The sequence below is a fragment of the Ananas comosus genome, linkage group 14 (assembly GCF_001540865.1).
Source record: "Ananas comosus cultivar F153 linkage group 14, ASM154086v1, whole genome shotgun sequence".
Taxonomy (NCBI): domain Eukaryota; kingdom Viridiplantae; phylum Streptophyta; class Magnoliopsida; order Poales; family Bromeliaceae; genus Ananas; species Ananas comosus.
The window spans coordinates 10,511,509-10,534,852 of record NC_033634.1 but is presented as its reverse complement, the minus strand read 5'-3'; the positions used below and the strand labels follow the sequence as shown (position 1 = coordinate 10,534,852).

Genomic DNA, 23,344 nt, shown 5'->3' with positions numbered 1-23,344 from the left:
TAATAAATAGTTAAAATATTTTGTTGCTAAAGAAAATAAATATTTCATGCTATTATTTATCGGCGCACATGAATTTTTGGTTACCGGCACGCATTGACACGGCTCGGCAGGCACTGTACCGTGCCAGCAAGTTTACAACACGATCCCGTGCCACGGCACTTAAATCCTTAAACCCTACTACTAAATAAAAAGTTAAAAAAAAATAAAAAAATTAGAATCCTAATATAATAATTAAAATTTACAAAATATTATGAATATATTCGAGCTATATCGAGCCGAACACAAGCAAGCTGATCCTAGCTCATGTTCAACTCGTTAAGATTTAAGCTGAAAAATTCAGCTGTTGTTTGTTAAGACTTAAAAGCTAAAAAATTTAGTTCATATTCGGCTCATTTATTTAACGAGCGATCGATCGCGAGTTCATTTCGAACCGAATATGAGCCGGCAATTTCATTTACATCAGACTAAAAAGCTCCAATTCTATAACTCTATTATTTATAGTTGCAGCACTTTCAATTACATCAGATTAAATAAGATGCATGTAATTATAAGTACTGCATTTATAATTACATCCAATAATACGGCCCTAACACGAAGAAGAAGAAGAAAAAAAAAAATAAAATGATGATGTTGATGATGATTCCAAACTTTAAGCTAACAATCTAAATTTACATCATCACATGGAAAAAGCCTCACCAAGACAAAAATTTCACACCTCAACTCAATTTCCATTCCACTTCTTGCTAACACAAAAAGAAAAAAAAAACAACATTAATGTACAAATTTTGATCTCTTTTTTTTTTTTTCTTTCACCTAGCTGCTGCATAACTAGTGCTACTGTTTGCCGCCGCCGCCGCGGCGCAATCAATCCACTTAACCGTCACGAACAATTCGCCGGACTCGACGTCGCAGAGCCTGAGCCGCGCGTCCAGCACGATCTCGCCGTCGGTGTGGGTGACGAAGCTGTCGGCCAGGAGGCAGTTGTCGGGGTTCGGGGCCACCTTCCGCAGCTTGGTCTCGCCGGCCGTGGTGAGCTGCAGCGCGCGCTTGAGCTTCGAGGCTCCGGCAATCGGCTGCAGATCGAGAAAGGCGTGCCCCATCTTGTCGTCGTGCTTGAATCGGTCGCGATCGAACACCTCCTACATGAAGTTATGAGGAACAAACCTAAAAATTGATCAATTAATAAAAGATTTACGGCTAAAATACAGAAAACCTCTCTATAAATACCCACTTTTTCATTTTTCTATTCCAACTTTCAAAAACCTACAGTTTGTCCCCTCAAACTTTCAGAAATGTTTTCTGAGGGTTACAGTGTTAATGAAAAAGACGAAATGACCAAATTGCCCTTACTTGTTCTAGAGAGGGAAAACATAATTCGTTAATGCATTTCTATTATTGCAAGAGCATTTTCAGTATAAATTAAGAGAAACAGACAGCACTATGACAGAAAGCGGGGGATAAGTGAATCAACTTAAAATTTCGACAGAGTAAAATGTAGCTTTTTGAGAGTCAGAAAGAAAAAGTAAAAAAACGAACATTTATAAAGAGGTTTTCTGTAATTTAGCCTAGACTTTAGCTATAGAAGTATTCAAGATTAGAGACTCGGTATCGAATGAGCAAAACTGAGTCGAATATTCGAAGACTTGGAAAGAATAGACTTACGAATTTCACGACTCCGAGCGGCTCTTTGACGGAGAAAGCGAACTCTTCGTTCCAGACCGGATTCAGGCAACTGTTAATGACTTTCGTCTTCGCCGTCTGATCAGACAACAGAAACAAAAAAAAAAAGAAGCAAAATAAGCGCAAGACGATTCCAGTGCTTTCCCGAAACTCGCTAAACCAAATCATATTGATGCAATTTATTCTCGCATTATTTCGCCCCGAAGTTGATGGAATTAGAGGAAACGGATTCCGAGTTGTCACAGTATCCAGATGTGGTCATAAATCGCTATTTATCGCATTATCCATGAAGGTTTACTCTAGCATGCGTAATTTCCAAAGCGGTATCAAATTATAGAAGTTACACTATATGAAACAACCGTTATTCTCCAAAAGTTAATATACCAAGTTAAAGATTATGTGAAACAGCCGTTGTTCTCCAAAAGCTTAAGCTACCAGAGAACAGTGTTTTTTAATAATTTAATTTCCAACAATAGTAATAGAGACCATTGTGAAGCTATGTTCCGCAAAAGATACAAGATACCAGATTATCAAGATAACTATGATCAAGTATTCGAATCATCACCGTATTTGAAGATCCTCGAATCAAGCTAATCGCCGTTCTCATATACTTATCGTTTACCAAAGCGAGACGCTGAAGAAATTGCTTCTGTTGTAATTTAATGGAAAAACACTTTGTCTCAACATGTTCTCAAATGTTGTCGAAGTCGCATATCACTAAATAAATATCTGGGAAGAGACTTATAATGCAATGGAAAACACATGTTCTCAAATGAGTCTCGTGATTTTTAACAGATCAACATGTTCCTTCTACGATAAATTTCCCTCGTTATCTACATGCATAGTACACGAAAAGTAGTACATCTTGATAAGAAGGATTAGAGATAAATCTCCACTCTAATTTTCATTCATAGTTTATGGTACATATATACAGGTGTGATGACTATGTTTGTTACATTCAAAACTGAATAACAAATCATCAAAAACTGAATAACAATTCAATGGAGTTGGTTGAGATATTTTCTCAAAATAAGTTTGTCCTTTTCCATTATCTTTAACACATCTATCATTAAGAAAGTAATGAACTAATTGTAACAACTAGCTCAACAACAATAAACATGAATATGAATAAAAACGAATAATGCAAAGGAAATGCAAAGGAACATTTCCTAGGAAATAGTTTTCGGATTAGGAAAGTATTTTCTGTCCGTTTGGTTCCTAGGGAAAGTAGTTTTCCTAGAAAAGTCTTTTCCAGATTCCATGGAAAAGTTAAGCGAAAAAAAATGTGGGAACAGGATGATTTCGGTTGAAAACTTTTTTTTTTTTTTCCCCGAAAACAGTTTTCAATGCTTTTTCGAGGAACCGAACACCCGCTTATTTCGCATGGTATCGGAGCACGAATTCATCAAAGCATGAATTCATCAAATGAGGAAAGTAATTTCTATCCTTTTGGTTCCTTGAAAAAGTAGTTCTCCTAGAAAAGTCTTTTCTAGATTTCGTATAAAAGTAAAGCAAAAACTGTGGGAAAAGGATTTTTTTCCCTGGAAAACAATTTTTTTTTCCCCGAAAACAATTTTCGACCCATTTCCGAGGAGCCAAACGAGCACGTATTCATCAAAAGAAAACCTCCACTGATTTTTTTTCCCCCGAAGTCGGAAAGATTTAAACGTTGTGAGAAGGGGATTTCAAAAACTCACCAGATTCCCGACCCTCACGACGACATACGGATCGCTGCTCATGAAATCCCGAATCGCGAGCCTCTTCCCTTGGCCGACAAACACTTTAAGAACTCCAGCCGCCTCCTCCATCTTATATATCTATCCTGATTCCACCGAGAATTTTATCCTTCGATGAGTACTCCTTTCCGGTTCTGTGCAATCCAATTCTCGCAAAATTCAGCTACAGCATTTCGACCCAAATTAACCAATTTTCGATTCTTTTTACTACTAATCAAGTCATATTGAGTGATTAATATTCGGTAAAAATCACTTACCTTGAACTGTAGATCATTTGGAGACGGGCTACATGAACTTTAAGAACTTTGATTTAAAAAACTAGACTTTCATTAATTTTAGTATCAGAAATAAACCTTAAATTATGCCAAAGCTTAACATTTTCCGTCAAATGTATTTAGAATATTTCATCAACTAACAGAATAAATATTATATTCCATAGACCCTAAACTCGAAACATTAGAGTGGCGATAAACTAAAGATAATTAAGTTTGCAAGGAAAATGAATGAATTAATTGAACATAGCAAAAGATAATCCAAATCAAAAGCTTAGATTTTAATAACATTTTGAGGAAAAGATAAAAAAAAAAAAATGTTGCAGATAAAATATGAAAACACCATCCTCTCGTAGCTCAAACTATTGGAGAACAACAGTTATTTCATATAATTTAGCGTGGAATCACAACAGGAGGTCGTGAGTTCGAATCCCGTCAGGCCTCTAGTCTCATTTAATTCCCTCGTATTTAATTCAAATCCACGTCTTGAATCTATCAAAAAGTCTCGAGCCACATTATTTTGGTAGTTCACACACTATTGAAGAACAACAGCTGTTTTATATAATTTAATAAAAAAGTTGTAACGAACCTGCCCACTAGCAATAATAACTCGTTAGGCCCAAACCACCGGCCCAAAATATTTAAGCACAGTTAAACCACCGGTCCAAAATATTTAAACGCAGTTATTATTATTAGGATTCATGGTCTCTCCATTTAGGTCCTAACATCCTCGTAGACTCATTACACACATAGCCCAAAATCACCCACCAAGCGACATGAGGCGCACCTCACACTTCCGACTAGTGAATCAAATACCAAATGTAATGACCCGGGCCACTAGCAATAATAACTCACCAGGGCATAAAACACCGGTCCAAATACTTAAACCCAATTATTATTACTGGTATTCATGATCCTTATATTTTCAATCACAATTCCTTTTCCATCCGATGTGAGACTATTGGGGTGTCGCAAAAATATAGAAAGATCCTCAATTATAGGCAATTATAAAATAGGCCCATCAACAATTTTCCTATTGATTGACATTGCCTCAGCTTTTCATCTTTTTTTCATTTAAAGGTAAATTACACATTTCGTCCTCAAAACTATGAGGCTGGAGACACTTTAGTCCTCAAACTTTAATTACTCAAACTTTAATTTGTTACAATTGTTAGGTTTCTAACTTCATTTTTTGTTGCCATTTTATATATTAGAATACAAAACTAAATTATTTTATGTTTTGAAGTTTTATTTTATAAGATGATGTGGGAGACATACTACCAAAATAATTGTATAATTAATAATAAAGAGAGGGGCCTATTGGACTGTTTTATTGGACAATTTTATAAGATTTAGAGGGTCTAATTGTCAAAATTGAAAGTACACGCACCCGTTTGTTAAAAAAAGTTGAACTTCTGGGTCTCTGTACAATTTTTTCCCCCAAAAAAAGGATTAATTAGTTCCCAAGGTGAAAAACAAGTACAAAAAAAATTATCTTATTTAATTGCCCTACATAAAAACAAAATGCAAAAGTGAAAAAATAATGTATGGAGACCCCCTCAACTATAGGCCATTCTGAAATTACCCCTCCAAAACTTTAATTTTTTTAAATTTTATTGAGACCCTTTAAATTTTGACTCTTGTTTGGGGAATTAAGTGATTTTAGCCAATTAAATTGGGGATTTTATCAAATCCACTAATAATTCCATCAAATTCAATAGTTTTAATCACTTTACAGAAAAATTATTAAATTAATCGAGCAATAATAGCTCATTAAGCCATTACCAAAAAGTTGAGGGGCCATTTGGAAAGAAAAATGGCCTATACGAGAATGGAAATCCAAATTTTTCTAAAAAAAACTATAAATTTGTAAAACAAAAAAAAAGAACCATTTTAATCCAACAAGTAATTTTTTTTTAAAAAAATACTCAAAATTAATTTTAAAAAAATTCGAAATTTCGAAAATTTCGAATTATAAGAGTAGTATAGTAGAGAGATGGAAGTGGACTTTACGGAGGAAAAGTCACTTACAGGGGAAGTGAGTTCCCGTCGCCGGAGACGCCGCCGAGGACTCGGCAAAAGATCGGCCGCGAGGAGAGGCGAGGAATCGCCTAATCGCCGAGGAGTAGATAGAGAGAGAGAGAGAGAGAGAGAGAGGGGTGGGTGGACTATAATAATAAGTTATTATGGTCGTATTAATGCGAGGTGTCGGTGTGAGCGGATTCCATGGACCCGGTCCACCGCGGACCGATTTCCTTGAAAAGTCTCTTGGACCTAGCAAATCTCTGCTTGTACCTGCAGATACCCGCGGACTACCCGTAAATTTACGAGTATGGATACAAGTTTTTCTTATCCAAAAAATTATAGATAAAACAGATGGGTACCTGTTCAGTTGTGGGCATTTTGAATAATACGTAGGTACCCAGAAATACCCGCATATATTTTTTTAATTAAAAAATATATAATTTATAATCATGAAAATTTAATTAATTATATTGAGATGATAAAATACTTCTATATAATATAATTTAGGCGTTCTAAATTCTATATTATTTATTATAAATTTTGATATTTCAAACAACATGTCGGAGACCTTGTATTAATATACACTAGTGTAGTGACCCGCGCGATACGGCAAGTAGATAATATTCAATATTTAACGTTAGTTTTTCTACTATAATTTTTTCATTTTTCAGTTAGGTAGGTCTCCAAGAAAAAAGTTACAGTTAGCTTTGCACACGTGGAACATGATTATAGATATTAATAAAATTTTATCTTATAAATTATACTTTGTAATATATAAGATGCAAAATATAATGAAGCATAACAACAACGTCGAACAAATCGTCGATAGGTTTTTATCCATTAAATAAACATTCATTTAATTATTAATCGTTGTTTTTCAATATTCTAAAAAAAATCTATATATTCGTTTATAAATATTAATATTAACAGTATTTTCTTTGACAATTCAAACATTTAATAGAAATGAAATTAATAAATCTTACAGATTTCTCTTATTAGGTAGGAGATTCTGAAATATTGCTATATATGGATGAAAAAATATCTACTATGAAAAAAATAACAAAGTGCATAGATCAGAGCTGCAAATTTTTTTTTTTGGCTGCAATTTACGTCATATGCACAAAATCAGAGGCAAACAATTATAGATCAACCACATACAGACAATGAATTCCTAATAAAAAAGATTAACATTAGTTTAAAATATATTATATAGTGAAAAATAGGAGAAAATAAACAAAGCATTAAATTCAAATAAAAAAGAACCCGTCAATATAATTAATCGTTGCAGGCAGAAGCAGTCAATTCCTGAAACAAAATAAAAATATTCAATAAGATAAATCTACAATCTTTGTATTATATCTACTGTAATTATATCCGATCACATATTTACTCCTTTCTTTCCATATTTGAAATGAGTCCAAGAATACGAAATTAGATAATCATAAAATAGTTATTTGCTATGCATATTCATATAGTTGAACTGAAAACTACTTGAATTCCTAAAGCGGAATAAATTGCCAAAACCAATATAAAATATAGATAAAGATGAAAAAAATAATTAAGTAATATTCAAAATAGATAAAAAAGTTAGGTTGTAGAAACAAACCATGAAAATAAATATCATGACTATTAAAAGTTGTTGACTTATGAATACGCAGTCCACTCTCCACCCCTAATACCGCTTGCTGCTGTACATACAAAATAGGTACACAACAATCAAAAATTCACTCTAACCCGATTAAAAAATTAATTCACAATGAGGTCTCTGAAATTACTGAGACAAAATTACTGAATATATTGAAAATTTCACTCAATGTTTCACTTCTGCAGCCGATACACCAACCCTCTCTTTCAAAGTGATCTTGGTTGTGTTGAGTCGACGCAGTGGCTGAGGCGGCTGCTGCTGCAGCGGCGGAGGTGGTTGAGGAAGGGACTTCCGAAAGCGTCGAAGGTGAGCGAGAAGCGGCGAAGGGGCAAAGAGGGTGGTGGTGAATAGATGGACGAAAGAAAAAAAAAAAAATAGAGAAAAGGAAATGGAGGGGCGGATGGAAAGAACCCGAAAAATCTCTTGAGTAGACAACCTACTTTGCATTATTTACACGAAGCATACAAATTTAATTTTTTAAAATGCCTAAGAACAAATACCTAAATTATTGGACATTTATTATTGTATATTTTTTTTTAAAAAAAAATTATCTTATGTGAAACGTTACATATATAGAATCACCCAACATTTATGGGCTTCTCAATAAACTTCCAAATATTTTCCATTTCACTAAACATTATTATTTAATGCGAATGTTTGAAACGACTTAGCATTTATGGGCTCCTCAATAAACGTCCAAATGTTTCCTATTATGCTAAACATTATTATGTAGTGGGTTTCGTGAATAGGTGAACGAAAGAAAAAAAAAAAAATAAAGAGAGAAGGAGATGGAGGGGCGGATGGGAAGAATCGAGAAGTCTCTTGAGGAGATGACCGACTTTGCATTAATTACACGGACGATACAAATTTAATTTTTTAAGACACCTAAGAACAAATACCTAAATTATTGGACATGTATTATTGTATATTTTTTTAAAAAAAATTTGTGTTTATGTGAAACGTTACATATATAGAAACACCATAGCATTTATGGGCTCGTCAATTAACTTCCAAATATTTTTTATTTCATTAAACATTATTATTTAGAGCAACATTTGAAACGACCCAGTATTTATGGGCTCCTTAATTAACGTTCAAATGTTTCCTATTCTGCTAAACATAATTATTTAGTGGAGCCCACTAAAGAAATATATTCTGTACAATTACAGAAGAGGTGGGTCCCACTTTTTTCCTAAACTAAGGAGAAAGCTTGAATCCCACGGGGATTCATAATAGTTTATAGATGCTGCATGGATACATTGGAAAAGAGTCATGGGCAATTAAAGAAATAATAATAATAATAATAATAATAATAATAATATGGATTAATTGCATTATTGGTCAACCACAGGTCTGAAATGCTGAAGTCTAATTATTAGTTCTATCATATTTGTCACGGATAAGACTCTCTGACTTTTCTATATCATCTAGTGCGAGACTATTTGGGGTGTTAGAGTATGCAATATTGAAAAGAGCACAGATATATGAGAAGATACTGAGGTGATGTTTGGATTGGGTGCGAGAGGGATAAAGCCCTTATCTCCTTCTTGTACCCAAACATCAATACTAAGGGTGGGAACAGCTTAGCGGGTTATCTAAATTACCCGCTAAGGGTGGGAACAGTTCAGCTGTTCCACCTTTAGTTGGAACAGTTCATCTTATCTATCTAAACGTTATTTTTTTTATTTCCGAAAACAATCAATTTTCATGCAAACGCAAAAGTAGTCTAGTTTTTGTTTATATCTGAATTTGTACATATCCCTAGAATAAGTAATTCTTGCTTATATCCGAACTAAACGAAGCCTGAGAGAATTAAACTTGACATAATAAACACGCTTATTAGGGACTTAAGTAATAATAAATAAAAAAAAAGGAAACTTGCGAGGGGTCAATAGTGCCATTAATTCTAAAGGTTTGGGATTTGATTGCAAAAAGTAAAAGGTCAAAAACCAGAATAATAAATTGAGAGAAGTTTGGGGATAGGGTTGACAGTGGGTCTGATTCGGAGCGAGTTTTCAAAAATTTGATCTTGAACCCAACTAGTGATGTTGAAGTGTACGTACGATCTAGTCAGATTTTGAAAAACCATAATCGAATGTAAAGGCGAATTCGAGCCTAAAAATCTGAACACAAACGCAATAATTTTTTTTTACCAAATTTTATAAACATAATATACTCAAATCTAAATTTTAAAATTAATTTAAATTTCTATATATTGGATTTTTAATTTTAATACCCAATAGCAAAACTATACCTGTTTAGCATCAATTAAATCCGTCCTATTTGGATTCGAATTCGGATAAAATCTTGGGCATCCGCACCCGTTTGCATCGCCTGGTTAGGGATCCATGATCCGATTAACCCAAAAAACGAAAAGACGCTTTTATTCAGATGACGTGGTGAACCTGGTCCAGCCAATAATTTCTTCTCCTTTGTAGGGCGCAGGTGAACGCCACGTGGCGGTCATGGCCGTTGATCAGTCAAAACGGGCAAGTATTTTTGACCCATTGGTCGCCCACGGGAAAGAATTATTAGTAAACCGGTTTAACATTATTTAATAAATAATAAATTAACATAATTTTAATTTAATTTTAGAATAATAAAATATCAAACGAAGGTAAAATAATAATAATAATAATAACTTAGGCTACTCGCACGAAAAAAAAAAAATGGTGGTGGTAGCGAACGATTTATACGACTTTGAGATTCGTGTCATTCATTTAATAAATAATAAATAATATTTTATATTATATTAAAATATATATAATATTCTATTTTATTTTACAACCAACGGTTTAAAATTCGTGTAACGAACCGGCCCAACGAGTTATTGTTACTAGTGGGCTGGATTAAATCACAGATATAGTGAACAGATAAGTCAACTCTACTTCTAAGCATAATATCGATATGAAAATAACTGAGTAAAGGAATGCAGATATAGATGCAGGTGCAAGGTTCAATATAACTGTAAAGTTGGAGTAGCTCAGTTGGTATCAGAGCCAATTACCAGCCGGAAGTGTGAGATGAGTCTCGGCTGAGCCAGGGTCTGGATGACGGGCTAGCGAGATGAGTCTCACATCGCCTGGTACTTGTGAGTCTGTGCCTGACGAGGACGTCAGGGCTTAAAGGATGGGAGATTGTGAGAACCCCAGATAGTCCTATATATGAAATATAATAGGGCTAAACTCTTAACCCGGTTTAAGCATTTTGGGTGATGGCAAGGCCTAAGAGGTTAAGAGAGTTAAGCGTGCTAGGACGGAAGTAGTCCTAGAATGGGTGACCCCCTGGAAAGTTGGGGCGTCACAATTCGGCACTAGTTGCCAACCGAAAAACATACTAGATCGCGGTTCACTTAGTTTAATCGATAGTTCGATCGGTCAAACGATTGACAACAGCATAATTACATAAATAATAAATTATTAAATTTTTTTATTTATAGAATATTAAAGATATAGAAGATAAATAAATATAATTTACAAAGTTATTTAAAAAATCAAAATCGAAGGAGTGAACTTTTTGATTGATGATCTATGGTAGGTGATAGCTTTAATCAGTCCAATTAAAATAGGGCTGGTTTTTTCGCTTTATTGGTTGAACCGCGGGCTCAAATAAGATTTTATAGATCGAACCGCACCGGTCTAGGGACTGGGTCACGATCCGATCGATTTGACTGATCGATCAATTTGTTTTTGCTTCAAATAGTATTATTTTCGGCTATAAAATTGTAATCAACTTCTTGATGCGGCTAAATTAAAGTTAAGAGTTTTTGAAAAAACATGACTCGACCAAGCTAGATTGAAATTTTTGTTGAGTTGAATAATTTTTATAATCGGTGCGAAAAAATTATTAAACGATCATAACTTTTAGCTCATTTTCATTACTATAATTCGAATTAATCTAGTACGTATAATATTGTATAGTAACACTTCAAGTACTCTACTATATAACTAAAATTTTGGACCAAATAGGAAGGTCAACAGGTCAGATTTGAGACGAATTATTAAAAATTCTAACTCAATCAAAATCCAAACCCAAATCCGAATTCAAACCAGAACCCGACGGATTTCGAAAACCATATAAAAACCAAAGTCGACCAAAAACATGAAACTTAAACCCGAATCCGAAAATACAAATTCGAAATAATCATTTCTCTTTGTCATATTTTAAAACATATTATATTAAAATTTAAAAATTTAAAATACAAATTCAAATATAATATCAAGCATTCATGTATATTACGTAATATAAAATTTATTGGAATTCTTATAAAATTTATTGGAATTCAGCTTCAGGTTTAGACCGGATACAATCAAAATTTATATCTAAAACCCGAATTCGTTGAATTTTTATTTTTTGTACCAATGTTTGAAAATCGTATCCATTTAGTATGGAATAAATTCGTCCCATTTGGAATCGAATTCGAATAAAATTTCAATGATTTGAAAACCAGGATGAACTGGCCGATTCAACCGGTACAATCATGACTCAGTCTATAAAACGGTTCCCTTCAACCATTTGAATCAGATAAGTCAAAAAATCGCTTTAAACTCTACGAACATGACTAGTAAACCGATCCGATTTTAATCAAGACAACCAATTCTTTTTTATCAAGTTATATTAAAATTCTATAGCTTAAAATCAATTTAACTGATTTCATTTTCTATTAACGTAGATTAGTCTTATAAGAAGAAAAACATGAAAACTTATATCTACTTAATTTGATCTAAAAATCAATATTTTATAATTAAGTATGATATTAGAATAATAATAAATAATAATAATAATATATGATAAAGGATGTCTTCTGTGCTTTCGAAAGCATAGAGGACTATGATTTTAAGTTGTTTTTCGATAATGGGATATCTGATTCGGCGATCGGCTGTTAGGCATAATTTACACTATTAGAACTATCAAAAAATCAACTTTCATAATTTTTTGACATTATTTGCCAAGTGATCAAACGGTCTAAAAAATGACTATTTTATGACCGATGTGATATATTTGTAAGTTCAACGATGTAGAAACAATCCAAATTAGATAAAATGTTAATATAACCCAAAATTGGGTTATTTGCATACACGTCCCTGCAAACATAGTGAATTGCAGATATATCCCTGCAAAACGAAAATTCCATAAGTTGTCCCTGCAAAAGTCCTAAGTTATGCAGATATGTCCCTCTGGTCAAAATCCGTTAGTGAACTGTTTATTTTTTAACAGTGAATTCGTGAAATGACCTTTTTGCCCTCACAAATATATCCCTCCAAAAGTATCCCTCTTCCCCTTTTCTTTCTCTTCCTCTTCGGGCCGTCGGAGCGGACGGCGGCGGCGGCGCGGGGTCGGGTTCACCGGCGACGAAGAAGAGGGAAGAGAAAGAAGGAGAGGAAGAAGAAGAGGGAAGAGGAAGAATGAGAGGAAGATGGAAGAGGAAAAGGAAGAAGGAGAGGGTTTGCCGCCGCCGCCGCCGCATCTCCTCCCTCGCCAGTGATGAAGAAAAGGGAAGAGGAAGAGGGAGAGGAAGAAGAAGGGCGAAGAGGAAGAGGGGGAGGAAGAAGAAGGGCGAAGAGGAAGAGGGAGAGGAAGAGGAAAAGGGAGAGGGTTCGCCGCCGTTGCCGCATCTCCGGGGAGGGGGGGGTTGCCGAATCTTCGGGGGGAGCGCTGCCGCGATCGCCACCTCAAGAACACCTCCTGGAAGTCCGTGTTCCCCCTCCAATCCATCCGCTTCATGAACTCCGTCTTCTCCTGGAGGGAGTTCCCAGCGATCCTGTGGAGCTTTGGCTCGGTGCTGAAGGTGATGACGCAGCCCTTCCATGGCTCCTCGTTGAGCTCGGAGACGAGGAGGCCGAGGGCGACGACGACGTCCATAGGCTCCCCGCTCATGCTCCCGAAGACGTCGCACACGGCAATGCAGTTGCAGAGCTTCCCCCTGGCGAGGAGGTCCTCCATCATGCGCCGCCACTGGAGCTCGGCGACCTCGCCGGCGGAGGAGAAGAGGATCTCGTGGGAGAGGAGGGCGCCCGCAGTGATCATGGCCTTGCTCTCGCGCACGTCGGCAAGGTAGCGGTCGAAGCGGTCGCCGTCGCGCTTGGTGAATAGCGGGGTGTAGTTCTTCATGGCGACGGAGGCGACGCGCTCGTAAGTGGCGAGCCCCCACTCCCCGGCGAAGATGTAGACCTCGGGGAGCTGGAGTGTGCGGCGGAGCAGGACGAGCGCCTCCCTGCCGAGGCGGTCGCAGACGCGGTAGGCGTAGTGGGCGTCGGGGAGGTCGGCGTAGACCGGGTCAGATTCCCTCGGGAAGAGGTGCTGCGCCACGGCCTCGCAGATGAAGGTGGAGAGGTCGTAGCAGGAGTCGAGGGAGGGGCACCACTTCGCCGCCAGGGAGAGGTGGGGTGCACCGTCCATGACCCGAGGCTGCGGAGGTCCGCGGTGAGCAGTTCAGCTGTAACGCACTGGACCTTTGCAAATTGCGAGGTTCGAGTGATTGGATGTGTTTCGAGCTTTTCCACACTTGGTGGAGGGTCGTAGAATGTTTTTCGATCCAAAAAGTTCGAAAACCTGAGTTCTGGACGAGTCTTGAGAGTTTTTACTCTCGGGGACCGGTCCCTGAAAGGAGAGACCGGTCCCCCAGTGAGCAGTGTTGCGGCAGCCTCGGGGCAACCGGTCCCTGGCGGGCGAGACCGGTCCCCGAGCGCGCCTACGCAGTAAGAGACCGGTCCCGCGCAGGGAGAGACCGGTTCCCGAACGTTGGTTTCTCAGGTTCGACACGAGAGACCGGTCCCTGCTGGGGAGAGACCGGTCCCTCTGGGCGAAAACTGCCTAGACCGGGCTGATGTAATATTGGATTTTTGAGGGGCCTCACTGGATGTTGTTACACTAGATGGGCTTATTAGCCATTTCCCCCTTTTCCCTATCTCATTCCCTCATTCTCACCCTTTCCCTACACCTTCTAGAAAGAGAAGAAGAAGAAGGAGGAGAAGAAGAAGAGGAGCTTGGTTGAGGGAGCTTGGAGCTCAACCCCTTTCCCCCTTTTCACCTTTGCAAGGCTTGGAGCTGCTTGTAGAGCTTGGTGGTGGACCAATCTTCAACTCTAGGAGATTTGGAGCTTGTTTGGAGGCATCTTGGGAGGTTAGTACTTGGATTCTACCCTTTGATCCTTGATTTGGTAGGTCTTACCATATGGAACCCTAGAATGGATATTAGGGTTGATTTTTGGGGCTTTTTGATATAGGGCTTTTGAGGCTAGATTTCTTGGATTAGAACCCCCATTTGGGTTAGATTGGAAGGATCCTAGCCTTCTTTTGGAGCTTGAGAGAGAATTTCTACTCCCTAGGTGAGTTTTTGCCCTATTCTTGTGATTGTTAATGTTTGAGCCTAGAGTTGCTCGTAACGCTTGTGTATCTCTTCGCTCAATACTTTTAGGGTATTTTGGGACTCGTGGACAACTCCGTTCGGCGAATCGAAGGAGCACGCGACGGTTCGGTGGGTTTGACCTAGCCTGGCATATGAGAAATTCTCATATCCTATGTTTTGCGCTTGTAGAGTAAAAATTCATGCATTTCTATGTTAAATATATTTATTGTGAATTTTAGGATGCTTAACATGCCTATTTTATGTGTAAGAAATTTCGGACCCTATATAGTAGAGGGCTTCCTTGTCGGACTTGTACTTGATTGGCATCCTATTGGGACTTGGTATCATACTACCTATTGTGAAAATGAACATTACCTTCATGCATTTTGAGCTATTCCTATTTGAGACATAGAGGATCCAAGTAAGCCATAAAGAGGCATATGACAAGATTGATATGTGAAATTGTGAGCTAATGTCATAAAGCGGCATTGAGCTCGGGTTGTGTTTGAGCCTAGTGGATAGGGCCATGACAGAATTGGAACGTGTTGGTACTTCGAAATGTCTAAATGTCATAAAGGGGCACTAGACCTAGTGAATGATTGGAACTTCACCTTGTGACATAGAACTAGATCGTTGGATGCTAGTGGCTAATACCATGCTAGAGACATGATGATTTGATTCTTGAGACGATGATCACGCTTGCTTGCCATTTGTGCTCATTCGCACATGCTTGTGAGGGTCGCTCCCTACAAGCCGGCACTCCGGAGTTAGCCTACGCGACTTATGTTCGCTCGTGCGGTATTGAGAGGCCTACGGGGTCGAGTGGGACAGACACATTCCAAGAGTAGGGATGTTGGGCTACCACAGGCACTTAGGCGGCACAAGCTGGACTACCTTTGGTAGGTCCTTAATTGGAAATGGAAATCGACACAGTATTGAGAATGAATAATCACTACTAGATAGGCTTAGTAGTTGGATTACTTGACATGCTTACGACATAGCATTGAGATATATAGTGTACTTGCCTGTTCCATTCATTACATCATAGTATACTGGGGTGTTTTGATAGAGCTTACTCCTTTTGCATGGACATATTGCATCGTGAGGATTACTTATTTATTATGTCAAAGCATATTAGTATGCATGGCACATATTATCTATGATAGCGTAGATGTACACCACCATGACATCATGCTTACTTGAGACTTAATAGTATAGCATTTCATTTATGTTTTCTTTCAGCAGTTTTTATACTCGCTCTCTATTGTTCATTATTATTGTCGTTACTTACCCTTTTCTTCTGGGGCCTAGTGGTGCATTGAGCTGAGGTCAGTAATTGCCCACTGGGAACTATAAATTATAGTTCTCACGCCCTCGTTTTCTTGATGTTTTCAGAGCCTTCCACGCCGGGAGAGGCTAGGGACCGCGGGAAGGGAGTTGCTTCGAGCTAGCTTCCTTCGAGGGCGATTTGATAGGTGGTCTACCTCTCGTGGTTTTATTTTGTGAGAGGTTGAGAGTTGTACCCGTATATGTATAGAGACCACCTTTCTTTTGGATCTTTGTATTTCTTTTGAGGAGTAATATTGTTTCACTTTATGCTTTACTGTCATTGCCTAGTTATATTTCTTTTACTCTGGTTTAGATGATAAAACTTTACTCGCTCTGATATCATTAGTTGTTATTATTCTATTTGTTCTATTTCTTGCTTTTACTTCCGCTTTTATTGTAGACGCCTTATATGTGTAGACATATGGCGGGTCTGGGCACACCACCGGGAGGGCCTCTGCCGGTCCCGGGGCGTGACATCAGCGAAGAGCTCCGCTGCGCGGTCATGGAGAGGAAAAGGAAGAGGGAGAGGGTTCACCGCCGCCGCTGCATCTCCTGTCTCGCCGGCGACGAAGAAAAGGGAAGAGGAAGAGGAGGAAGAGGAAGAAAGGCAAATCCGTCAATTCACATTATAATTAACCATGGTTAAGTATTTTAACCATGGTTAACGAAAAATTTTCTAACAGACCTTAATGGCAGGGATATATCTGTATAACTTAGGTGTAATATGTCGAAAATTCGACTACACGGCTAATTGCGACCAAATTGATCACAATAATGCTAAAATGAAAATTAATTGCTTTCAAATTAATTTGATAACTTGTGGAAGTGTGTTAGTACGTTTCGGAAGTGTTTAAGTGGACTTAGAATGAATTAGATGCGCGACAAAGGCTTCAAATTGCTGCTGCCAGGTTCTGGTTAGTGCAGGGACTGCATTGTAAGTCTGCAGGGACTAAATTGCGAACTGTAGGAACTGAATTGTAAACCTGCAGGCTACAATGCAGTTTCAGCTTTTTAGGAGGGTTAAGTAGCAATTTTCTGATCTTATCCCTTAATCCCCATTTAGCTGAGGATGTACACGTATGGGACCTCCTTTCCATCAGCACAGTTGCATCTATTTCCCCCTCTCTTTTTCTTTTCTCAGCCTAGGAGCAAAACAAGGAAGAAAAGTTTGTAGAGTTAAGTTTTTGCTGCTGAAGTTGCTAATCAGGGAGGGGGGGAGGGGGGGGTTGGACCATTAGAGTTGAGAACGAATTGAAGTCTGAGGTAAGAATAATACTTATCCCTGATTAGGTGTTGTTGATACTATAATTTAAAGGAAATGATAACTAATAGAGCTTCCAATTTTAATCTTGGATTAGAATCCGTAAGGGAAGCTTTTGGAGCTGGGAAAACGGTTGGAGAAGCCTTGAATTAAGGTACGTTGATGCTTCTTTCCTGGTTAATTGGTGTAAGTTGTTTTGAAAAGATTGTAGGCAATCGAGGTAATACTTTATGTTGTAGCAGCTGGGAGGAGAAGCCTTGGCAGTTCCTTGGTAATTGAGTTTAGAAAGGGTGTTAGTGATAATATGTATATATATATAAGGGCCTAATTAAGAGGAAATTGGAAGAAGTAATAGTAGGTTCACGTGCTAAAAAAAAAGAATTAAGTTATGGATCCTAATTACTAAAGTTAGTGTCAGGAAAGACTTAGGAATGTTGCTATGTTGATAGCATATGGAAGTCTTGAATTGCACAAGACTGCCTATACATGTATATATATATATACATACATATATTCAGATTTTTAGAGATGAAACCTGAGGTAATTTAGTTTTAATTTCTGAATAGAAGAGATATTATCCCCTGTATAAAGCAGTTTAACTTGAAATGTTTGGGTTTCTAGAGGCTATGATACTATAGTGAATCCTATAGTATGTTATAAATTGTATAATATATATGTATGTATACACACATATATGTATAGGTGCATAGTGTTGGGAATGAAAACTGAATCAGATTAGTTATATATTTGGATTTCAAATGGGAGTAATAGCTATAGAAAGATGAAATTAGAAAATTTCTAAAGTCTCAATTGGCAGTGGAACGTATAGAATTAACTCTATGTATGGGTATGTTGAAACTATACATACAAGTTGGGGTTAATTGCCAAGTTATAGAAAATGGAAATCTGATTCTTAGTTAATCCCTAATTCTCAGATATTAAAGGATAGAATTGATAAGAAGTTTAATAGTAAAAACAAGTATATGTATATGTTAATAATATATGCAAATGGGAGCTCGAAATTGAAGTAAGAACTAAGATGTTTCTTGGTTAAAATGCTGAAATTCTAAGTAGTATTAACTAATTGAAGCTGATCTCTAAGTAATGGAAGCTGAAATTAATATTCGAAGCTATGCAAAAATATATACATGCAAGTAAATGTGTATATGTTTAGACTATTGTAAATAAAATCTGAAGCAGATTTCCATTATATACATGCATGTAAATGTGTATATGTTTGATTTCTGAATGGAAATGCTATTGTTGACGGTGTAATTTAGCTTAAAAGAGTGGTAAGTTGAGAAGGTGTACATGCTGCTTAAAATCTTGTATGGAAGCTAAGTAAATAGCATATACATGCAAGTTATAAGTTTGTACAAAGCTATAGAACCATAGACATAGATATATATATACAAGCAAATTGGAGTAGAAATGCAAACTTGTAAAATATGTGAATGTGACCCTAGTTTAATCTCTTTTATTCCTTTATAAATGAAGGTTAGACGTGCTCGAAAGTCTAGATTGACATTTGGACAGATTTGCGGCGCACTAATTACGATAAAAGCTGTTCTAGCTCTATTTGCACCGAGTCGCGAGAGGTCATTTTTGGCATAGTTCGAGACGTTGATTCTAGCTATTGGCATCCCTACAGGTGGGTGGTGCTATCCGAAATCTTTGAATCCCCCTTTATGTCTATGATATTTCATTGAGCATATTTATATATGAATTATTCTTATTCATGCATTATAGGGTACTGGCATTATACAAGTGATAATTGAATATTTGAATTTCTGTCAATATTGAGAACCTATGAACATTAGCATGTGGACATAGAACCCTATGAATGCATGGACTATAACAATAGTGAACTTGGTGATATCATGACTAGAGATTTGGTTAGCCTCAAACATGAAACCATGAAACTAGCATAAAAGGCTAGTTAGAGTAAAGTGTGGCATTGTCTTTCATTGGATCTTCTAAAGGAAGATCAGATCATACTCACATCAGTTTTATGTTCAAGGAAGGTCGCTCCCCCTTGAACGATGAGCTCCGGAGTAGTCATCTTAACTGGACCAGGAGGTAGCGTCTCCCCCAGTTGACAGTCCCGTCGGGATGTAGCTTGCGTCTCCCCGATATTTGGGATATCGTCGGTGAATTATTGTTAACCAAAAGGGTTAACCAGTTTGATTGGGTAGCATCATTAAAAGCATGCATGCATATTTATCAGTTAATATATATTGTTCCTTTCAACTTTGTACAGGCATTGTAGTAGTTACATGTTATAGTTGGTTACTATCTGTTCACTTTTCTTGCCTACATATGCCTGAATAGACCTAGTGGGTGAGTCGGTGAGGTCGGCGGCCGAACCCACTGGGAACTTTTAGTAGTTCTCATACCACTAACCATACAGGTTCCACCGCGAGCGGTGTGGCCGAGGATCGCGGCAAGAGCCGAGCAGCCTAGCTAGTGCACACCCGAGTTCTAGTGGTATACCATTTTGGGTTCATGTGATACATTTTGATGTACAGAGACTTGTAAATGAATGTATAAAAGAGCATATAAATAACTAAATGTTTCAGTTGTTCAGTTATGTATAGTTCAGTTTCAAAGTTTTAAAATTATAGTGAATACATGTTTAGTTAAGTTCAGTTTCACTTGTTCTTGTTGTTTGCCTTCGTGCAAGCCATGTATATTGAAATGTTATCCTGGGAATTGTTTATTTCTGTATACATGTACTCGTTGTTGTTGAGCCTTGGGCGGACAGGGGAGGTGCTGTCCGTTTGACGTCTGTGTACGGGCCAGGATCGACCAAATTGGCGATAGCGTGACGTGACATTAGGACTTTTGCAGGAACAACTTATGGAATTTTCGTTTTGCAGGGATATATCTGCAATTCACTATGTTTGCAGGGACGTGTATGCAAAAAATCCTTTTTATTACTATCATTATTTTTTATTACTATCATTATTTTGATAATAATAAAATACTATATATTGAAGTTAAATATTTATTTTATAAATATTTTTATCTTTTGATATTTTATACGATGTGCATTGTACGTGCACTTAACTAGTATATATAAGTACGTATTTCAAATTTTGATAGACCTATTTCAAAATTTCTCTTTTTTTGTACGTAAAATAAATAATGTAACGAAAGAAGCTTTTAGTTACTCTTTTTTTCTCCAACTATTAATATTTATATATTATCTCTTTTCTATTATTAATATTTAATTGTTCTATTAATTTTTTATTTTGGTACTTTTAGTTTAAAATATATATTTAAATTTTGAATTTGTCAGAATTAAAATATATAGAAAAATATTCAATGTATATATATATCTACACTATATATAAATTTTATAAAATAAAAAAAATATAATTATTGTTGGCAACAACTATTTAAATATTGAGTTAGAATATGAAAGATAATTTCTAATAATACATAGTAAATGAATTTTTTTGAAAATTTAAATTTTATATTTTAAATTTTTAAATAAATATGATGTACAAATTTAATTAATTTGAGATAGTTTTTAAAATATTTGTTACATATATTTGCATATATACTTAACTAGTAAACTTAAAAAAGCAGGGTGCATAAAATATATAGTTTTAAAAGAGGGATAGGTAATAATTTCTGCTATTCAATTTTATATATAATATTTTGAATGCTCTTTTACTAACATGTAATACTTTTAGACGACGCTTTATTCTAGCGTCTTTAATATTCGACATTTGCCGACACTATAAGTAAGCGTCGCCAATAAGCATATTTTTATCAAATATTTATAAAAATTTTCCGACAACGTCGGTATATTTATCCCGGCATGTTTACTTAACAACTCTTTACTCGACGCTTTTACAAGTGTCGGAATTATTTTTGCCGACGCTTTAAAGCGTCACTATTTATTGTTTAAAGTGTCCTTAAATGCAAGATTTTTTGTAGTCCATTATGGTAAAACTTCACTCAAAGTGGATTTACATGTTCAGTTTTACCCTAAATAAAAATTTAGTAAAATTATCATCACAGTAATTTTATAAATTTAGCATTTTGTTAAATAAGTCAAATAAAAGCAATAAACTTAAAAAGACATGCTATAAATTATAAAATAAAAAATAAATTTTATTTAAAAAAGTTCACATGTATTAATATTTTGTCCGGAAAGTAATAGTTGAATGTAAAATCGTCATTCTATTAATTAAATTAGTGTTTTACTTTATTGTAATTTGATTTTTTTTTTTTTTCAGAAGTAGGAATTTCTCTTTCTTTTTAAAGGTAGGATATTGGATTGCAATATACCTATTATTGCTTTTATTTTTACTCATCCCAGAAGTTTTGTAACTGATGTATTGGGTCAGCGGGTAAAGAGTGGTGATGATACTGAATTGCCCAAGAGCATCAACTGGAGAAAGCGAGGGGTTGTCACATCAGTCAAAAATCAAGATGTGTACCATAAGATTATAATTTTATGTAAGCAAATTTATTAGTTTAATTGAATTTTTTTGATAATATTTAATAGTATTATCTTATAATTTTTATTTTGTATTTTAAATTTCTCAGCGTATTGCTGGGCCTTCGCAGCTGTAGGTGCAATAGAAGGGATGCACTAAATCAGAACAGGGCAGCTGGTCGATCTTTCGGTCCAGCAAGTAACTAACTGCTCCACCACAGCTGACAGGCGAGGAGCATTCAGATACGTACAGAGAAATTGAGGCATTGCAGCAGCGCCGTCGTATCCTTGCGTAGAAAGACGTGGGCAATATGATACAGGAAGAGCTACGAGGACCGTAGCATCAATTGATCAATTGACCGGTACTCGAGAAAGCGACAAATGGACCTGTTTCTTGCAGCTTTGCTTGCTTGTACCTGAGAATTTGATGAATATAATGGTGGTATTCTTAAGACTTATGTCTGTGCCTATTATGATGTACACCCTGAAGAGGCCGCACATCATAATTCCAAAAAAATCATTAGTCAGTGTGCTGTAACTAGCAGGAAAAACTATTAAACCAAATGCCAAAAGGCAAGCTAGAAATTTAGCTAGAGGAGTGTTCGGATATATATCGCCAAATCCGACGGTGGTTGTCGTTACCAAATGAAGTATTCGGATATATATCACCAAAGCTACAATTAAGGAGATGACCATAAGCGGTAAATTGATATAATGCGTGGTATAATGCGTGCTGGAATTTTTTGGAGAGCTCCTACTAAAGAGATGATAATAGATAGTAAAATCGTTGTAATGTATGGTAGCAAAACTGTTGTAATACATATAGAAATTTTGATGATTAGATCTAGAGCATAGTTACCGATAGGACAATTAAAGTTAGCATTGTTTGACATTTTTGCTAACTGCAATAAAATTATTAAACAAATATAGAAGTCTGAAGATGTGGCATATTATAAACTCAAAAAATTCGTCAGTTAATGTGCTATAACAAGTAGGAAAGAGTACTACACTAGTTAATGCTAACATGGAAGCTAGAAATTTGGCTAGAGTAGAGTCGAGATAAATATTGCCGAATCCAATAGTGGTTGCCGTTACGAAGGTAAAATATAGGGCATCCATGAATCGGTTGGATTTCAGATTACTGGCCAGTGAGCCATTGATAAACGTAAAAGTAGAAGTAGACCTAAAACTTGATTATCGACAGGAGGAGTTTGATTAACATTGTTTGACATTTTTAATTATTACCTGCAATAAAAGTATTAAACAACATTAAAAGAGTGAAAGTGAGAAACAATTTCTAAAGAAAAGGAAAGCATCACCATTCAAAAACATAAAAAAAAATCTAGAAAATAACATGATGAGAGGGAAAAAAAGAGTAACAAAACCATTTGAAACCAAAAGTATTGGGTTTTCATTTTTTATACCAATAAGCAAAATCATATACATTCAGAATTGGTTAAATCTGTCATACTCGGACTTAGTTCAAATTTTGTATATCCATACTTATTGGTATCTCTACTTTTTTTCAGTTTATCCTATCATATTTATAAATCTAGCATAACTTTTTTCACTTAGCCTGTTGATTATTGCTGAGTT

General features: G+C 36.3%; 2 protein-coding genes and 2 long non-coding RNA genes across 5 annotated transcripts; 2 read left to right on the top strand and 2 right to left on the bottom strand.

Moving 5' to 3' along the window:
• Positions 471-5,847, bottom strand: LOC109720824 (protein C2-DOMAIN ABA-RELATED 11-like). 2 transcript variants are annotated; one of them, XM_020248155.1, is made up of 4 exons: positions 5,720-5,847; positions 3,378-3,579; positions 1,663-1,758; positions 471-1,139 (listed from the first exon to the last, which is right to left on the bottom strand). In XM_020248155.1, exons 2-4 carry the CDS (start codon positions 3,486-3,488, stop codon positions 810-812), a joined length of 537 nt encoding a protein of 178 aa, XP_020103744.1. In that variant the 5' UTR covers positions 3,489-3,579; positions 5,720-5,847; the 3' UTR covers positions 471-809. The 2 variants fall into 2 exon arrangements, with proteins under 2 accessions (XP_020103744.1, XP_020103743.1); XM_020248154.1 differs by having other exon boundaries at positions 3,378-3,550.
• LOC109720356 lies at positions 12,425-13,757 on the bottom strand. Its single transcript, XM_020247405.1, has 2 exons — positions 12,969-13,757; positions 12,425-12,442 (listed from the first exon to the last, which is right to left on the bottom strand). Exons 1-2 carry the CDS (start codon positions 13,755-13,757, stop codon positions 12,425-12,427), a joined length of 807 nt encoding a protein of 268 aa, XP_020102994.1.
• On the top strand, positions 17,124-19,949 carry LOC109719954. The gene is made up of 4 exons (XR_002218835.1): positions 17,124-17,297; positions 17,393-17,449; positions 18,793-18,946; positions 19,706-19,949. It is a non-coding gene; the product is annotated as an uncharacterized LOC109719954 (long non-coding RNA).
• LOC109720719 lies at positions 21,455-22,206 on the top strand. The gene is made up of 2 exons (XR_002219042.1): positions 21,455-21,768; positions 21,859-22,206. It is a non-coding gene; the product is annotated as an uncharacterized LOC109720719 (long non-coding RNA).